Source organism: Fomitopsis serialis (assembly GCF_022376445.1).
Source record: "Fomitopsis serialis strain Sig1Antser10 chromosome Unknown B0H18scaffold_12, whole genome shotgun sequence".
Lineage (NCBI taxonomy): Eukaryota > Fungi > Basidiomycota > Agaricomycetes > Polyporales > Fomitopsidaceae > Fomitopsis > Fomitopsis serialis.
The window spans coordinates 337,937-354,341 of NW_025954972.1; the positions used below are offsets into that span (position 1 = coordinate 337,937).

Genomic DNA, 16,405 nt, shown 5'->3' on the forward strand with positions numbered 1-16,405 from the left:
CCAGCGCTCCATCAAGGCAGGCGACTATTGAGTCTTCGGGACCCAACTGGACGTGTCGAGCTTTATCTGCGGCGAGGGCCTTGTTTGAGGCCGAGGTTTCGATGACGTGTCTTGAAGGACACCGGAAGCAAAAGCCATGATTATATATGATCTACATTGCAGGAGCAAGAAGTGTGGGATACGCATTCGAAATGACATCCTCTCTCATGGCGCGTTGTGGCTCGTGACAGACAGGCGAAGGCCCCTTGCGCTCGAGCGTTCGACGGTAATGCACATTCCCAGGTCGTACAGCCAAGCGCAAGCTACGCCCATGACGCCATAGCATGTAGAGAAGGAAGTCAAAACGTTGGTCAATCAAGTCCCTTGTGATGCAATGACGCACTGGACGTTGCATACCACTACTCGGTTCTTCATCGAGCTCAACGGAGAGCAGTTAGCGCACTTCCATACAGGGGAGTACTGTGCATATTGGAAGGAGTTTCTCCCAGGACTCTGCTTCGCGCAACGTGCTGCCTCTACACGATGCAAGGATGCGATCTAGGTTCATCGCGAATCTGAACCTTGTTGCACCCTACGCCCTTCCCACTGTTTATTGCATCGTCTGGTTGTCGACCTCCTGGACTCGGTCGAATCCTACTAGCCCGGTATACCCCGCATAACATTTCTATAACAATGGAGTTTGATGACGGTGCTGCAATTTGGGCAAGCGCGATGTCTGCTCAGCACATCGATCAATCTGAAGTCGACGAAGGGTAGTCTCTGATGAATGTATGTCCGTTGAATCTTCATTTGTTATGCATCAATAATGAAACCGCTCAGTTCGTGCTGGCGACGCTGACCTCAAGATACGCTCTTGCGATGAATGCTCTTCAAAGTCCATCAGAGGACAATCGACAATACTCGGAGGGCCTGCTCGGAGACGGCGTGCCTAATAGTCGGGGCGAGTTTGAACTGAAGGAAGATAGCAAACATTGGAACTACTGTTCCAGTATATGTATAGGAAACGACCTGACATTGGGTCCATTTCCTTTGACATGCTTCGCAGCGTCGCTGACGCTGCGGATGTCTATCAAATGGACGCTTTCGGTGAGAGATGTGACTATCAATGAGGTGAAGTGACGTGCATTCGTCTGTACGAACTCGTCGCTGACTCGGATACGTTCTACAGATCGCAAGTTCGGGCACATCCTATGGATGTCCTTGCATACGCGACCAAGCGAAGCTTTCCGATGTCGTCGACGAAGCTGCGCTACGAACAATTGGCACCGATGTTGAGACGGCGCTCCAAGCGCTTGGCCGGAGACATTCATCCCCTGGGTCAGTTTCCGTTGACCGGCTGTTGAGCATACAGAATCCTGACGCGAACGCACTCAGATCCTTTATCGGGAGAAGTGGATTCACATCATGCGCGATGCCAACGACCCTCCCGTCATCATGCATAAGGGTGGTCTCCAAAGTTGCAACTTGTGGTACACGTATTACAGGTCGGTCACCAACGACCTCCGCAATTTCGGCCCAGGAGAGGTCCAGGAAGGCCGCAGCGTCTTCGGGAGGTATCGCAGTTCCCTCAAGAACTGCACGCATTGCAAGATTAGAGCGGACAATTGGGCGAGAGCCTTCGAAGCTGCCCCTGGGAGAATGCCAACGTTCGGCTCTGTTGTCTCCGAGACGGTTCCCTGATACGCCTAGTAGCACATTCCTCCTTCTATTATGGGGCTCATGCTGGTTGTCGCTTCTACCAAAACTCCACTGATAGTCTATGTTACAGACATCTTGCGTATCAGTAGTCTATGTTACATACGTCTTGCGTGTCTATGTTACAGATGTCTTGCGTATACAGGTTGTTATGTCGCATCTATGTAGTGAATGAGCGGTCAGTGCTATAGTACAGTAGTAGTGGTTTCGGAATTACGCCTCCTTCAGCTTCGATCGCTCCTCTATCACGCGCCCATTATTCACGAACCTCGACAACACCTCGACCATGGGCCGTCTACACTCCTTGGAGTTGAACTGATTCGAATGGTCCAGGTCCGGATAATACAGCACCTCCAGGCCGTCCTTGCTCCACCGAAGTGTCACATCCTCGGTGCCCGTGAGGTACTTCATCACCTCCCGCGCGTCGACGATCTGGTCCTGGCCACAGAGCACGACCGCCGTCTCGCAGCCCTCGAGGTCCTCCTTCCAGAGCACGTTCTCCGTCCAGAAGAAGTGCCGCGAGAGCGCGCGCGAGATGTCGGGGTCGCGGCTCGCGAGGTACCACAGCTGCCACTCGGCCGCGGAGCGCGGCTCGCGGTACACGAAGTTGTACGCGATGCCCGGGAGGTAGAGCAAAAACGGGATCGGGTCGACGAGCATCGTGGACACGACGCGCGGGGCGAGCGCGGGGTCGTGCAGGATGTGCGCGGCGAGGACGGTGCCGTAGGAGTGCGAGGCGAGGACGAACGTGGAGATGTTGTGGTGCCGGAGCACGTTCGTGAGCGCGGCGAGCATGTCGGCGCGTCGGAGGGGCGGTGGGGCGATGCGCATGCAGATGGAGAGGTTCTCGACGGCGATGATGCCTACGTCTGGGTCATGGACCGCTAGCTCGCGGAAGAACGTGACGTAGGGCCAGAGCCCGATCTACAGCCATGTCAGAACGGTGCTGATGGAAGAAACAAACAGCGCACCCCGATGCCGTGGAGGAAAACGACGGGTTGTTTGGTCTTTGAGCGATGAGGTCGGTACCAGTACGCGAGTGAAGGCTCGGGTGTGCGCTGCGAGAAGAGCGACGATAGCCGGAAAGGGAAGGAAGAAAAAGGGTTTCCGGCGTCGCGGTGCTTGAACCCTGCGAGTGCCAACCGGACGCAAGTCACCGTATCGAGTAGACCCACAATCTGTGCGTGGTCAGACCTCCGACAGGGTATGGCTGAGAAACCGAGACTCACCATGTACCAAACCAGCGGCCTGTGCAGCATGACAACAGGATCCAGCGTCAGGCGCATGCACCTGGCCGCCTCGCTCCAGCCGTCTTCCAGCGGCTTGCCCACGTAATTGTCCAATATTGCTAAGTAGCCCTCGATTTCATCATCCCATTCCGGCCGTGCGCTGCCGCGGTTGCAGCCGAAGAGGGCCCACAGGAGCCATTCCCGCATGTTCTCGCGCTTGATGAGCGAAACATCGCCGCCGAAGAACCAGCCGGAGGCCATGTTCATCTGGGCAATGTAGACGAAACATTTCCCGAAGAGCGCTTCGCGCTCCTTGCGAGAGAGCGGAGGAGGATGGGTTGCAGCCTAAGGGACGTGTTAACACGGGAATATGATACGCTGAAAGGTGGAAAACCGGGCCAGGACCTCTGATAATTGGGGAGAAAGCCTGAATCAAATCCTAACGAAATTGGGGGTTTCGAAGGGGAGCGTGTCTGTTTCGCGGTCGCCCGAGGGGTGAGGAGCATCCGGACATGGATAGCCCAGATGCTCTCGTGCACAGCGTCGACGCACAATCACCCCTCGGAGGGCAGAGTCCCAACAGAGTCCTGTATCGATGACGAGTCCGTCCGTAGAGCCCTGAGGAAAAGTGCGGACAAATCGTGCGACTATCCGCCCCTCCTACTCCTCCTCCTCCTCCTTCGGACAAGCCAGATTTTATTACGACTTTTTCAGCTAGGTCCAAAACGTTGGACCCCGCCTAAAAAGCGCGTATAAGAGCGGAGGTCGTCGGACGTTGGTTTTCAGCAATCCGGACACTGTGACTGTGCCGCCCAACTTGGGCCACCGTAGCCAACGATGCGGACGTAGCTGTTAGACGCAAATCGCCAATTTTGTTCGGACGAAACGGCCAAATCCCGGAAGTCGCGGATCAGACCTGCCCCATATGCATATAACCAGGGGTCCTCTCGGGCCACGGTAGTTGCGGACGACTGACCTTTTGAAGCAGAAAGGATCGCGGGAGATATACGAACAAGTAGAAGCACACCTCAACCAGCGCGTATGCTCCGAGCCACGGAGAGTACAGAAACCGGCCTTCCCGCCAGCTGGCGAATATGTAGACAAAACTCAGAGGGGCTATGAGACGGAGGCCAGCGATGGAGGTGCGGATGAAGATGTACTCCGGAACGGAGTTGCCTATCATGTTGGCTGTCTACTAGGAGTCGTCACGATTGTTGCGGTCGTTCACAGACTTGATTGTGGAGGGGAGGGGTGTGTAAGTATTAATGGGAGTCCTGCGCATAGTATGATAAGTTATGCACATCTTATGCGAATTGCAGAGTGAGTACTCTGGGGCGGACTGCAGTGGGGTTCGTCTCCTTCCGCCACCGTGCCGAGTATTAGGTGTCGCACAAAATGACGGAGGAGGTGATTGCAGGTGATTGTCAGAATGATCAAAAGGCTAGACCCAGACTCTTCCTCTCAATGGTCATTCAGACGCGGACGCAGACGCTGAGACGCCCCGTCGCGTGCGGCGTACCCTCTCTGGGCAGTCGCTCATCGTGGGCTCAGGCTTCGCGTCGATGAAGTCGCTCACGTTGCGCATCGAAGGCGAAGACGACGTTGAGGCCGCGCAAGGTACGCCGGCGGGGCGGGCGGTTGCAGGCGTGCTAGAGGACGGGCGGAGCCCCGGCGGGAGCGTCTACCTGCACCCATCGAGGTTCTTACCTGGTGCGGTGGGGAGGAGGCAAAGCTGTCCCACAACTTCACACAATCGAAGGGTCCGCGGGTTCTTTTCGCATAGTACCATTCTTATACTTATTCAATGCATGCATGAATATTTTGGGTGTTTCCGAAGGCAGGAATATGCTTTCGGCAGCCGTGCAAACGAGAGACTCGCCCTCCCGCTAAAAACAGACAGACCTTTGCATTTTCTTTCAACGCGTATTACGTCCCGCCCTCTGAGCATCTATAACAATAATGATAGCATGCAAAGCAATTCAAAAGCTGTTTTTGAAGAGTTTTGTGCATATCTGGTCCGTTTTGCAAAGCCTGCTGGGTTAGCCACAAGTATCCCCGATCCGGTTAGCTCAGAGTCAGAGTCTCAGACTGCCGGATAAGGCAATTGACGTCGCTGATTACGGCTTCGCGAAGCTCCGTTGCGGAGTCACTACTGCTCTCTTTGGTTGTACAAGGAAAAATTCGCTTTCAGAGCGCGTCCGAGCCGCATCACCCCAAACGTGCATGCACTGACTCGATTTCGGCGAGTAATTATATAATGATACCTCAGAGCGGTTGGCGACTCAGAGTTCCGCTTGTCCACAACATCCGTCTCTACCTCTCCCCACCTCCGAGTCTACTTAGCAGGACGCCATGCTGCCGTACGCGCATCCCCATATTCCACTTGATGTGGTAGAAGAGATCTTCAAGCATCTGTCGCCATATGCCCTGAGCAAACACGACCGTTTACATGATACTAAAGGCATGTACGCTGCGCAGGCAACCCTTGCTAGGTGTGCCCGAGCATGCCGCGCATTTCAAAGGCCTGCCGTGGAGGTTCTATGGAGGGAGCAACAGCTCATCCACGCTTGTGGCGTCCTCCCGAACTTCGCTCTTGCCAGCTTCAAAGGTCCGGTGATAGACGACCCCTATGAAGATGACTACGAAGGAAACGACGACTGGCCCGAAGACGTCAATCCGCACGCTGGCAATCGTCCGAGTCATCGTACCTATGTGAGTCTCCAGCACTAAACATTCTGTGGCAACGCCGTAGTCATGATGTATCGATATGCACAGTATCATCTACCAGGACCTATCTCGTCCGACGAATGGTCCCGCTTCGAGTATTATGCGTACTTCATCTGCTCTCTCCATTATGGCATCTCGGAGAGACTGGATTCGACCATTTTCTTCTATCTCCGTCAACACGCACACGACAAACCGCTCTTTCCCAACTTGCGCAAGCTAGAATGGGACCATGCCACCCCTGACCTAGCCATGGTCATCTCACCAACCATCCGTGTTCTCCGGCTTTCAGAGCGCGGCCACTCTGATGGCGAAGAGCTCGAGTATTGCAGGCAGCGCCACGCATTCAAGACGCAGCTCCCGAGCGTACTTCGCAGCCTCCTGAACGTGCAAACGCTGGAGCTACTACGACTCGGCCATGAAGGCTTCTGGCATCCATTCGCGCCAGGTCCGGATCACCAGTTCGTCGCTCAAAATATTTCCGTGCTGCACATATCGGAGCCGTATAGCGCTTTGATGAAAGGTGCCCTTGCGTCTGTGTCGACGATCCAGACACTTACGCATCTGAGGATCGAAGTCGTGCTCTCGAGCCGCACGGGTGACGACGGGGAGCTTCAGGTTGGGACAAGACGCGTATCCGCACATTTGCAAGACTACGGCGCCTGCAGATTGAGGCGAACATGGGACAGTCCGCAGTCATTCTCGATGCTATCGTCGCACCCAACCTAGTGGACGTCGAGGTGAAGCGTGATAGCGAGAGTGATCCTTGCAAGTACCCATTCACGCTTCCGGAGGCCTGGAGCCACTGGGTAACCGGAATGCGTCGTCCCTACGGAGGCTCTACCTCGGCTTGCAATACTACTACATACCCGAGTGGTCTCGAGGAGACGTGCGGGCACGGAACCGATGTTCCTCACCCTGACGAAGCCATTGCTCCAGCTTCGCCAGCTCCGGGAGCTCACATCTACGTCTACCCTGGCAGAAACCGTGGTCCTATCGACATACCTCTGCCTTCTATGTTGGCAGCGTGGCCGATGCTGCGGATCCTCGTCGTGGAGGTGGCCATCTTCACACCCGAAGCGCTTCGAGCGGTCGTGCACGCTTGCCCTCAGCTGAAGAGCCTGACTGGCAAGTGCCTGTCGGATGACTTCCTGAAGCTGCCCCCTCTGCCGGCGGCGTCCGACCAGCGCGGCGGCTCTCGTGGCGCCGTGTCCGACTCTGCGGGGCATGGGCTTCTTCAGCTACGCTTCTTCAGTGCCACCAAAGTAGATGATCCTGCGGACATCTCGAAGATCGCACACTTCCTGGACGAGCTGTTCCCTCAACTTTGCGTCGGGGTGTGTGTGGATAAAAACTCCTACGTATTCGAGAATCAGGAGAATTGGAAACCCATCCTGCTAAAGATAGAGGAGATCTCAAGTCGTACGTGCTAGTGTTCTTGTTCGATGCCTCCTGCTCTTCGTAGTTTGCTCAATATGGACAAGGTGACGTATTCGTAAAACGATAGTAGTGGTCTACCATTCACATTGTCTTCTGTGTTCGGCACGGTTGCTGAGTACTGTACGACCGCTTACCAGTTCAAGCTTTGGTATTTGAGGTTCGAAAACGGTACATAGTACTTACCGTACTACGAGTCACCGATCGCATCGTTCAGCTGCTTGATAGTCGCACTCATCGTCTCAATATGGAATCATCTCATTCTAAAGTGACTATGTGAACACTACATCATCTCACCGTCTACTACGGTGGCTAAAGCTTGTGAATTTCGTATGGTATTGACCCCTCATAGCTATCGCATGCATGCGCAGACTCAACTCCAGTGGACGTTGTGAACCCGAGGATTTGCCGTGGATGTCATCACCATAGCGCTCGAATGTCAATATTCGGGCCCGGACGTGCGTGTGTACGACGAAGCAATATTTGACTTGCTCATGCTTGTGATCTGCCAATCAAACGACTAACTTGATTCGCGTGTAAGGTTCTGTCGTAAGTGGCCCATAAGTATCAGCACGGGTGCAGAGAGCGTAATCAGTCCAATCTTCTTCCCTGCTGGTATGAGCGCAACTTCCAATTTCGCGGTGACCTACACTGCAGCCCAGCTTTCGACACCGAGGTACACATCCGTTGCAGACTTGCGACTAATGAGCGCGGAATCAAGTACGTGCGCGTCCAGTACGTCGATTACTCGAACATGGTACGCTTCCGGGTGTTGCCCGTCTCGTACTTCAAACGGGTCTGCAAGCTCCCACGTCCGAGCCTCAACTTCTTGCGTTTTGCTCTCGCGTTCGTCGGCTCCCAGGTCGCGGAGGGATTCAGCAGTTCCGATGAATGCGTCCATGTGATAGACCTGAACACTTCCGTGTATGCACGTACGCACCTGGACATGCCGTCGTGATGGCGTGGTTTCAGGAGAAGATGCCCTCGCCGACCGGTGAGCTCGCAATGTCGCTGTGTCCTAGGACGATGCTACAGAAGGTGGTCGACGAGGCCAAACAGGAGGCCGATCTGACGTTCTTGGTCGGCTTCGAATCCGAATTCATCCTGCTGAAGGCGACGTCACCGCCGGAGCTAGTGAATGACGCGGGATGGGGCTGCTCTGCGGGCTACCGCACAGACTCAGTCGAGAGCCGCGTGCTCGACGAGATTGTCGATTGCGTCGAGGATGCTGGTATCGAGGTGCATTTTATTCACGGAGAGACCGCTCCTGCGCAGGTATTAGTCCATCATATTCTCAAAGCATATGTCTGACTCACCATGTTGATGTTTCCAGTACGAGCTAGTGACGGGGCCGATGTCACCTCTCGAGGCAGCCGACGCTCTGGTCTTCACGCGAGAGACAATATATAATATCGCCCATAAGCACGGGCTTCGGGCGACCTTCGCCCCGCGACTGTTGTCCGATACCCGTGAGTGTTGTCGCGATCATGTGCAATACCATACAGAACCATTTTGCTAACGTTGATGTCCATTCATAGTCGGCAGTGGAGCGCATATGCATCTGTCGTTACACTCAAGCGTGCCTGTCACAGAACCCGACTCCAGATCAGACGCTGCACTGGCACAGAAACTCACACCTACCGAACGCTCCTTCCTTCAGACCCTTGTGGAGCATATCGCTTCCCTTAGCGCGATCACCCTACCCACCAATGCCTCCTACAACCGCGTTCAAGATGGCATATTCTCCGGCGGGACCTACGCGTGCTGGGGATGGTATAACAAAGACACGCCTATCAGGGTTTGCGGAGAAGACGGAGCCCATCAATTCGAGGTGAAGACGATCGATGGCACGTCCAACCCGTATCTCGTGTCCGCGGGTGTGTTGGCAGCTCGGTTGAAGGGCGTACTGAATGGGGCGGAACTGAAGACTGGAAGTTGCGCCAAGTCTGTGGCACAAATGAGCGAAGAAGAGAGGAGGGAGGTCGGGTTGGAGGATCCTCGTCGCTTCCCGCGGACAGTCGCCGACGCGAGGCGCATGTTGGACGAGGATAACTTCCTGAACCGGGCGTTGGGTGCTGAGTTTGTGGGTGTGTTTCTGGGAGTAAGCAAGGTGCGTCATATGGTCCGATCAATGAGTCAAATGCCCTTCAGACTCACGATGATACTCACTTCCATAGCTGTTAGAAGAACAGATGACGCTGCCTACGGAGGAAGCGACGATCGCACACCTTGTCCAAACGTTCTAGTACGATACCTTCACGGGTCGTCTACAACCTTTGCATGATTGATACGGAGAGCATACTTAGGCTGCCAGTGCGCGTCGAACGCGCGTGGCGCTTTCGACGTGATGGGTAACGAAGTGCATGTCCGACGCTACTCAAGCAATGAGTATTTGCTCAGTCGTGTGAAAACAGATAAGGGAGGCGTACATCACCTCTAAACCCTGAGTATGGCCTAGCCAAGGAGAAAATCGTGTAAGTACCATACCAGATCGACCTCGCAATGAAGCACATTGGGCGGGAAGGTTGCTGTGTGTTCTCGCTCTTCATCCGGTTCAAATCAGAATGCCCACTCTGTCCCTTAAGACTCCCCAGTCTGAGATTAGGCGTGGTCAGCGCTCGCACAAAGGGCCTACTACTGCTCCATACAGAATGTCGAGCACGTACTTACGGTCGCAGTGATCAACGGCAGCGGTGTGACACGCGCAAGAACCACGGGAGTAGCCTGCCAACTTGCTGCCTAAATGCGCGGGTCCGAAAGACTCTTCATGTGCGTGGAGAATTGAGGAGGACGATTCCGAGTCTGCTGAACATCCTCTGGTCTGGCAGTGGCAGCCTGAGTGGTCAGGACCTCGGCCTCACTGTGCAGTGACTACGCGGTCACGTGCTTTCACCGCTAAGCGCGTGGACAGCATCGACGACCTCTGCTCTGAAGGCTCAGTGCCGCGACCATGCACTGTTTCTCATCTCATGAATGGTACCTGAAACGACCTGAGCGACACACTACTAGCTCGAGCTTTGTGAACCTCTATTTTTGATCGGAAACTATCACTTCTTCCGAACAACCGCTCCCGAGTAGTAGCGACCGCCGAACGCTCGCCCGTGTGCCGCCGCAGCTCGTGGAGCGTGAACCGTCTTCTGAAGAATCACTCTCTGTCCACGAAGCTACCACGAGGAGCCTCAGGCAGCCGCTCACCGGCACCTGTCCTACATCGATGAACTCGTACGCCAGCACGTCCTCCAGCTCTCCGACAGTTCGAATGCCTTGTGCGCAGAGAACGTGTCGCGGGCAGAGTGGATTCTGCGACATCATGCCGTTCTGGTACATATGGCATGACCCCTTCCATGCAGCAGTCAGCTTGTCGCTTTGATTGCCCCGCTATTCGTTAACACAGATGCAGGTTTTTGGGCGGCGTTCAAGTCGCTCAACTCAGAGCCTCGTGGTACCCGGTCTGCGCTGCGTTTAGCAGATTCAATGGTACTATGATGTGGTGCTCCGCTGAAGCGTTGTCTTGAGTTCGCAGGGTCTTGTCTATTTTTTCTAGGTCCATGGCCGCATGCCAGGCTATCGAGAAGGACGATTCGGGGGTTTCAATACTTATGTAGCGCTTCTGCGCCGTCGGCCCTGTGAGTAGACGTTATCATGAGATATGCTTCTACGGTCCTTGGCGTCTCTGACATAATTGCTTTGACGGTTGAATGGACCGAATGCAGGGTCGGATTCGCGCTGTCCGGTAATTCGCGGCCCTGGTTGGTTCCCGTCATGTCCACGATTAGGCGTTGAAATAACATGTCCGACCGCAAGATGGGCGGCGAACTGCAAACAACAATGGTCGTTCCTCGCGACAGGTCTTCCGGCTTCTTCAGAAACCGACTTTTATACCTGTGTGACCACCGTCGGAGGCAGGTTTGTCGCCAGTGACACGCCATGGCTACCCTGGTGAGCACACGCTTGGATCAGGATGCGAGTAGAAGTGCCAATGTCACCTATCGCGCCTATTTCTTAGGGGAACGTGCTCCGGACATGCTGTTCACCGGATGTTCACCTGGTCTCTAGTGCTGCGCAAAGTTCAATTCCTCCTGTCTGACTTCAATGATGGGCCTCTCCGCCGTGTGGACGCATCAGGTGAGGACTCTGGCCACTTGACGTCTTCAACCGTCTTCTATTCTACAAGTCCATCGTCGTTTACCCTCTAAATCGCTACCTACGCGGTCTCGATTGGTTCGACTCATGATTATAGGCTAGCATCAGGCGAGACATACATCGGTGAACGAAAACACCGGTAAAAAAATGGTGTGTACACCGAGGATTTCCTGAACGCGTGTTCTGGGAAGTAGGTGAAGCGATGTCACTTCTAGGGGCACAATGAATATTATTTGGTTCGCAGCACCTGCCAGTGGTTTGCTGATGTGCGACTGGTTGGTCATCGGCTACATTCGCAGCAGCGGGAGAGGTGTTAAAGTTATAGCGTCTCAGTCTCGACCTCGTGGTACTCGACTATTATATTGATCTACCTGTTAAAGTTATAGCGTCTACGAGGCACAGTATTAGTGTCCATCGTCCATGAATACAGCTACATAAACGGCTTACCTCAGTCTCGACCTCGTGGTACTCGACTGAGGTGCCTCCAGTCTACGCGTGTCCGTCAAAGTCCGTTCGTACGTCACGTGTCCGTGTCTAAACTAGCGCCCGCGTCTCGGTCCCACCTCAACACTCCCCCTGGGCCGAGACGCGCATGTACTGTAGGTGTTTCTGTAACGTAGGTAAACTAAGGGCTTTCGTAAAAATGTCTGCGGGGTTCTCGGCTCCAGGAATATGAACAATCTTCAACAACTTACCACGGATTGCCTCTCGCAACCAATGGTACCTGATGTGCAGGTGTCTCACCCGCGAGAAGTTCGCGGATCGCGTCGCCAAACTCTCGCCCCCAGCACTATCCATCCGGATGACGATAGGACGTTCCACGGGGACGTAGATCTCATCCATGAAGTTCGCGATCCATACGCCCGTCTGCCCGGCGTGCACAGCGGCGATGTACTCGGCCTCGGTAGTCGACAACGTCACCACTTCCTGGCGGCGCAAGCTCCATGAGACAGGTCCTCCCGCCATCATCACTACGTGCCCGTGCGTCGATCGTCCCGTGTCTTGGCAGTCGCCCTGTGAAGCATCCGAGTAGATGGTGGGCTGTAGTCCCGCTACGTGGTTCCCGTCGTAGGTAATGCCGTGGTCGAGAGTCCCTCCGATGTAACGGAGGACCCGTTTGAGCGCACGCCAATGGTCATATGCAGGGTTCGCCATGAATCGGCTTAGCAGCTGGACGGGATACGCGAGATCAGGTCGGGTTGCAACGGCGAGGTACATGATCGCGCCCAAGGCCTCGCGGTAGGGGATCTTGTCCATCTCTGCTCGCTGCTCTGCGGTCGCCGGCTCAGAGTCCTTCGACAGTTTGGTGCCTGGTTCGAGCGGTGTACGGACTGGGTTTGAGTCCTTCATCCCGAACCGGTCAAGCACTCGCTCCGCGTACGCACGTTGCGACATGCGCATCGTCTTGAGTTCCCGGTCCCGCTCGATCAGGACACCAAGCATGTATTTGAACTCGCCTCCCCCGCTGAGCCGGTACCGCACAGCAAGCTCGGATCGTACGTTCGTCAGGCCAGTGATCGAGTCTGCGGCTTCACCGATGTCGTCCGTGTACGTCGTAGTGATCGCCAGTCCTTCCTCGTCGAACCTCGCACGTACGCACTCGTCCGCTCGCGAGCGCGAGAACCCGAGCTCCTGGTACGTCTTGTCGAGTTTCTTCCACCAATCGTTACCCGCCTGCATGCATCCATAGAGCCCTCGGACCATCCTACAAACATGAGTCGGGAATTCCTTAGAGACGTACCCGGCCGGTTGCTCCATGTATATTGTTTCCTCTGGGGACGCGTTGAGGTACGCTTTCTCCACGTCATCCTGACCCATCTCCATGTCTCGCACGACGGCGGTGGCACACACAACGCGCAGGGACTCGAACCGGACGACTGACGCGTGAGTCTCGAAGTAGTCGATGCCGGGGATTTGCTGGAAGCCCTTCGCCACCAGCCGTGCCTTCGGCTTCCATCTCCCCTCCGCCTCCTCATCCCCGTCAAACTTACGCGCATACACCCACTTGTTCCCAATGACGTTCATGTCCGGCGTACGAGGTACGAGTTCCCAAGCGTTGATCTTCGCTAGCCCGTTGATTTCACTATCCATCGAGGGCGTCCAGATCTCGGGTTGGCGGCTCGCCTCCTTGTAAGACTCCGGGGTCTTCCCTCCACGGTACCATCGTGTTTCTCCGTCCTGACCTGCGGGAGACGCCTCCGTGAACATCGCGATGTATGCGCCTTCCGGACTTTGGTTCCGGCCCACCCCTCCGTCGTCGTCTGCAGTCCAGGCCTCGCCTTTACTGCGCGCCGCCTGCTCTCTCGCATCCGACTCTTGCGACTCGCGCAACTTCTGGCTAGGCACCGCTGTCCTTGCGGATCGACGTGGGGCGTTCACCTCCTCGGGTAGCGCCAGAGCAGGTACGTCTTCGTCTCCAGGCCTCGGCTCCCCCGTGGCTGCTTGCCCCAGCTGCGCATCGGGTTCTTCGGCTGCAACCTCCTCGTCTGCATTGGGCTTCGAAGCCTCATTGACTGTCACTTCGAGAGGCGCGTCCTGGATCGCCAAGATGCGGTGACCCGGTCCTTCCTCGAATATGACGTCGCGGCTACGAATGATTCGGCCAGACGCTGGGTCCCACAGGCGGTAGTTCGCGTTTTCGGTGTATCCGACGAGGATGCATCGAATCGACTTAGGGTCCAGTTTCGTCCGAGTCTCGTCAGGGACCTTCGCCCAGGCGACTGAGCCGAAGGCTCGCAGATGCGCAACGTTTGGCACATGCCCGAACCATCTCTCATATGGGGTCCGGCCCTTCTGGCGAGCTGAAGCCGTTAGGTTCTCCACGTACGTAGCCGTTTTGTATGCCTCTCCCCACAAGCCTACTGGTAAGCCGGCGTCGATGAGCATCGACCGGGCGTGGTCGCCTAGCGTTCGATGGCCGCGTTCTCCGACTCCATCCTGCTGAGGAGTGTAAGGCGTCGTCATCTCATGGATTATGCCATGCTCTCGGTTGAAGGCAGCCCATAGAGCGTTATTGAACTCGTTCCCGTTGTCGGTACGAATCCGGCGAAGCTTCTTCCCTGTCTGGAGTTCAGCCATCGTTCGATACCCGCTGTACGAGTCGAGGGTCTCGGTCGCCTCCTTAGTCTTTAGGAGGTCGAGGACCTTGAACGAGGACCCTCCATCGTTGATCGTCATGCTGTAATAAGCGCCGCCCATCGACGGCTCGCGTGCTCGTCCCGTCAGGTCGATGTACGCCCGTTCCAGGATGTCCTCCTCGACGCTGGAAGACTTGAACGGCTTCCGCGCGTGCTTGCCTTGGATGCAATCCTCGCACTTTCCTAGCGGCAGTCCCCCGATGACCTCCATCCCAGTCACTGCTCCGGACTTGGCCATCTCCATGACCGTGCGCTCACTCGCATGTCCGAAACGCCGGTGCCAGGTGTGGACGTCGGCTGCTCTCGCGTTCGTCAACGATGCTAAGGCGTTTGGCTCTCCAGGCGTCCCGGTCCCGTTTGGCAGAGCCTGACCATCGATGCGAGTAAGGACAACCTCATACAAGTTGTTGCTCGTCATGTTCCCGATGAGAATCGCGTCACTTCCATCCTGGCTAGCGATGCGCATCTCGCCACCTTTGATTTGGATGTTGCATCCGCTCCCGTCAATTCGGGACAGCGACACGAGGTTGGCTGCCATCTCGGGTACGTGGAGTGCGTTGCGGAACGTCACTACTGAGCGTCGTCCTTCGATGGTCATCTCCGCGTGGACGCACCCGACTCCGATGATCGTGAATTCAGCGCCTCGCTTGGCGCTGCTTCCGGAGTGAGGCGTCAAGGGTAGGTATTCGGAGAAGGACGAGCGGTCGGTGAAGTAGTGGTGGCTCGCACCGGAATCGAGGTACGCGCGTATCGTTCCACTAGGGTCAGTCAAGGCTAATGCGGGCGATATGGTGGCCATGAAGACATTGTAGTTCGGGACCCCACTGGGGATAGACGTAGAAGCGGTGTTTGCAGATGCATTTGAGTTCGTAGTGGGATGAGCCAGGTCGGCAGGCGATCCTCTCTTCGGACGCGGCGGCGACTTCCAGTTCGCCGGCTGCTGCCCCGCCATGCCCCCACCTTCGCAGTAACAACGTTCCTTCGAGTGTCCTTTCCACAGGCACCACTCGCAGATCTGGATGGCCTTCGCTGCTGTCATAAACGCCGACGTCTGCGGCTCGCTCGACGCTGCCGTCTGCGTTGCTCCGAGAGGATTCTGGGGCTGTCCAGTTCGCAGCATTTCATTGTCGTGGACGGCGAGGATGGTGAGGATCACGTCCTCGGGATCGGATTTCGTAAGAAGCCCAGCTGTGATGTGGTTGTAGACTTCGCCCATAGACTGGCAGATAATGATAGCAAAGCGATGGTCGGTGAGAGGTGACGACATCTCGTTACACGCCTTGCGACGACGGCGTAGCTCCTCGAAGTGTGCGTGGATGTCCGAGCCAGGGACGTACTTGCATTTCTTCAAATACTCCTCGGCGTTCATGACCGCCAGCTCGCTTCGCCTCTCCTTGATTGCCAGTAGCGCAGTCCAGAACTCGTACGCCGTTAGGCCAAAGGGTTCAACCCCACATATCGAGAGGTCCATGTTGAGCGTGCAGGTCGCCTTCGCATGGAGGTCGTTCTTGTTCCATTTGGCAAGTTCGATCGTTTCATCTGGAGTGGGCGTGGCGCCGGCAGGCTTAGGCGCGGTCGTCTTTCCGAGCAGGTGGTCCAACTTCCCTTGCAGTTCGACGATTGTGAGGATTTTACTCTTCCACTGCACCCAGTTGGTGCGGTTCAGATGGAAGTTCTCCGGGAGGATGAGAACCTTTTCCTTATCGTCGGACATGGTGGGTATATGCGTGGTTTCGGAGGGTATATGCGTGTGAAAAACGGTCTACTGCGTCGGAAAAGCGTCGAACGGGTGGTTGTACCCTTAATGCGTCGTCGGTTTGTACGAGAGTTGAGTTAAGACGGGACGGGGCTCATAACCTGTTAAAGTTATAGCGTCTCAGTCTCGACCTCGTGGTACTCGACTATTATATTGATCTACCTGTTAAAGTTATAGCGTCTACGAGGCACAGTATTAGTGTCCATCGTCCATGAATACAGCTACATAAACGGCTTACCTCAGTCTCGACCTCGTGGTACTCGACTGAGGTGCCTCCAGTCTAC

The 16,405-nt window shown here is 55.6% G+C and overlaps 6 protein-coding genes across 6 annotated transcripts; 4 read left to right on the forward strand and 2 right to left on the reverse strand.

Moving 5' to 3' along the window:
* Positions 1 to 378: 378 nt before the first annotated feature.
* B0H18DRAFT_988506 (uncharacterized protein) lies at positions 379 to 2,028 on the forward strand. The gene is made up of 6 exons (XM_048044908.1): positions 379 to 644; positions 708 to 741; positions 966 to 1,095; positions 1,177 to 1,196; positions 1,223 to 1,321; positions 1,375 to 2,028. Exons 2-6 carry the CDS (start codon positions 712 to 714, stop codon positions 1,678 to 1,680), a joined length of 585 nt encoding a protein of 194 aa, XP_047896948.1. The 5' UTR covers positions 379 to 644; positions 708 to 711; the 3' UTR covers positions 1,681 to 2,028.
* B0H18DRAFT_988511 (uncharacterized protein) lies at positions 1,894 to 2,141 on the reverse strand. The gene has a single exon (XM_048044909.1). It carries the CDS (start codon positions 2,104 to 2,106, stop codon positions 1,909 to 1,911), a length of 198 nt encoding a protein of 65 aa, XP_047896949.1. The 5' UTR covers positions 2,107 to 2,141; the 3' UTR covers positions 1,894 to 1,908.
* Positions 2,030 to 4,113, reverse strand: B0H18DRAFT_988515 (uncharacterized protein; the record flags this gene model as incomplete). The annotated part of the gene is made up of 5 exons (XM_048044910.1): positions 3,905 to 4,113; positions 3,872 to 3,873; positions 2,925 to 3,271; positions 2,667 to 2,873; positions 2,030 to 2,619 (listed from the first exon to the last, which is right to left on the reverse strand). Coding segments are annotated over exons 1-5 (1,273 nt in total), but the record flags the coding sequence as incomplete, so codon positions are not given.
* A 325-nt stretch (positions 4,114 to 4,438) lies between these two features.
* B0H18DRAFT_988516 (uncharacterized protein) lies at positions 4,439 to 4,872 on the forward strand (the record flags this gene model as incomplete). Its single annotated transcript, XM_048044911.1, has 2 exons — positions 4,439 to 4,684; positions 4,762 to 4,872. Coding segments are annotated over exons 1-2 (251 nt in total), but the record flags the coding sequence as incomplete, so codon positions are not given.
* A 906-nt stretch (positions 4,873 to 5,778) lies between these two features.
* Positions 5,779 to 7,370, forward strand: B0H18DRAFT_988519 (uncharacterized protein). Its single transcript, XM_048044912.1, has 2 exons — positions 5,779 to 6,246; positions 6,267 to 7,370. The coding sequence occupies exons 1-2, from the start codon at positions 5,901 to 5,903 to the stop codon at positions 7,079 to 7,081; spliced, it is 1,161 nt and encodes a 386-aa protein (XP_047896952.1). The 5' UTR covers positions 5,779 to 5,900; the 3' UTR covers positions 7,082 to 7,370.
* Positions 7,371 to 7,642: 272 nt separating this feature from the next.
* Positions 7,643 to 9,496, forward strand: B0H18DRAFT_988521 (FLU1-II). The gene is made up of 6 exons (XM_048044913.1): positions 7,643 to 7,771; positions 7,795 to 8,007; positions 8,058 to 8,360; positions 8,419 to 8,554; positions 8,624 to 9,195; positions 9,263 to 9,496. The coding sequence occupies exons 1-6, from the start codon at positions 7,703 to 7,705 to the stop codon at positions 9,329 to 9,331; spliced, it is 1,362 nt and encodes a 453-aa protein (XP_047896953.1). The 5' UTR covers positions 7,643 to 7,702; the 3' UTR covers positions 9,332 to 9,496.
* Positions 9,497 to 16,405: the final 6,909 nt, after the last annotated feature.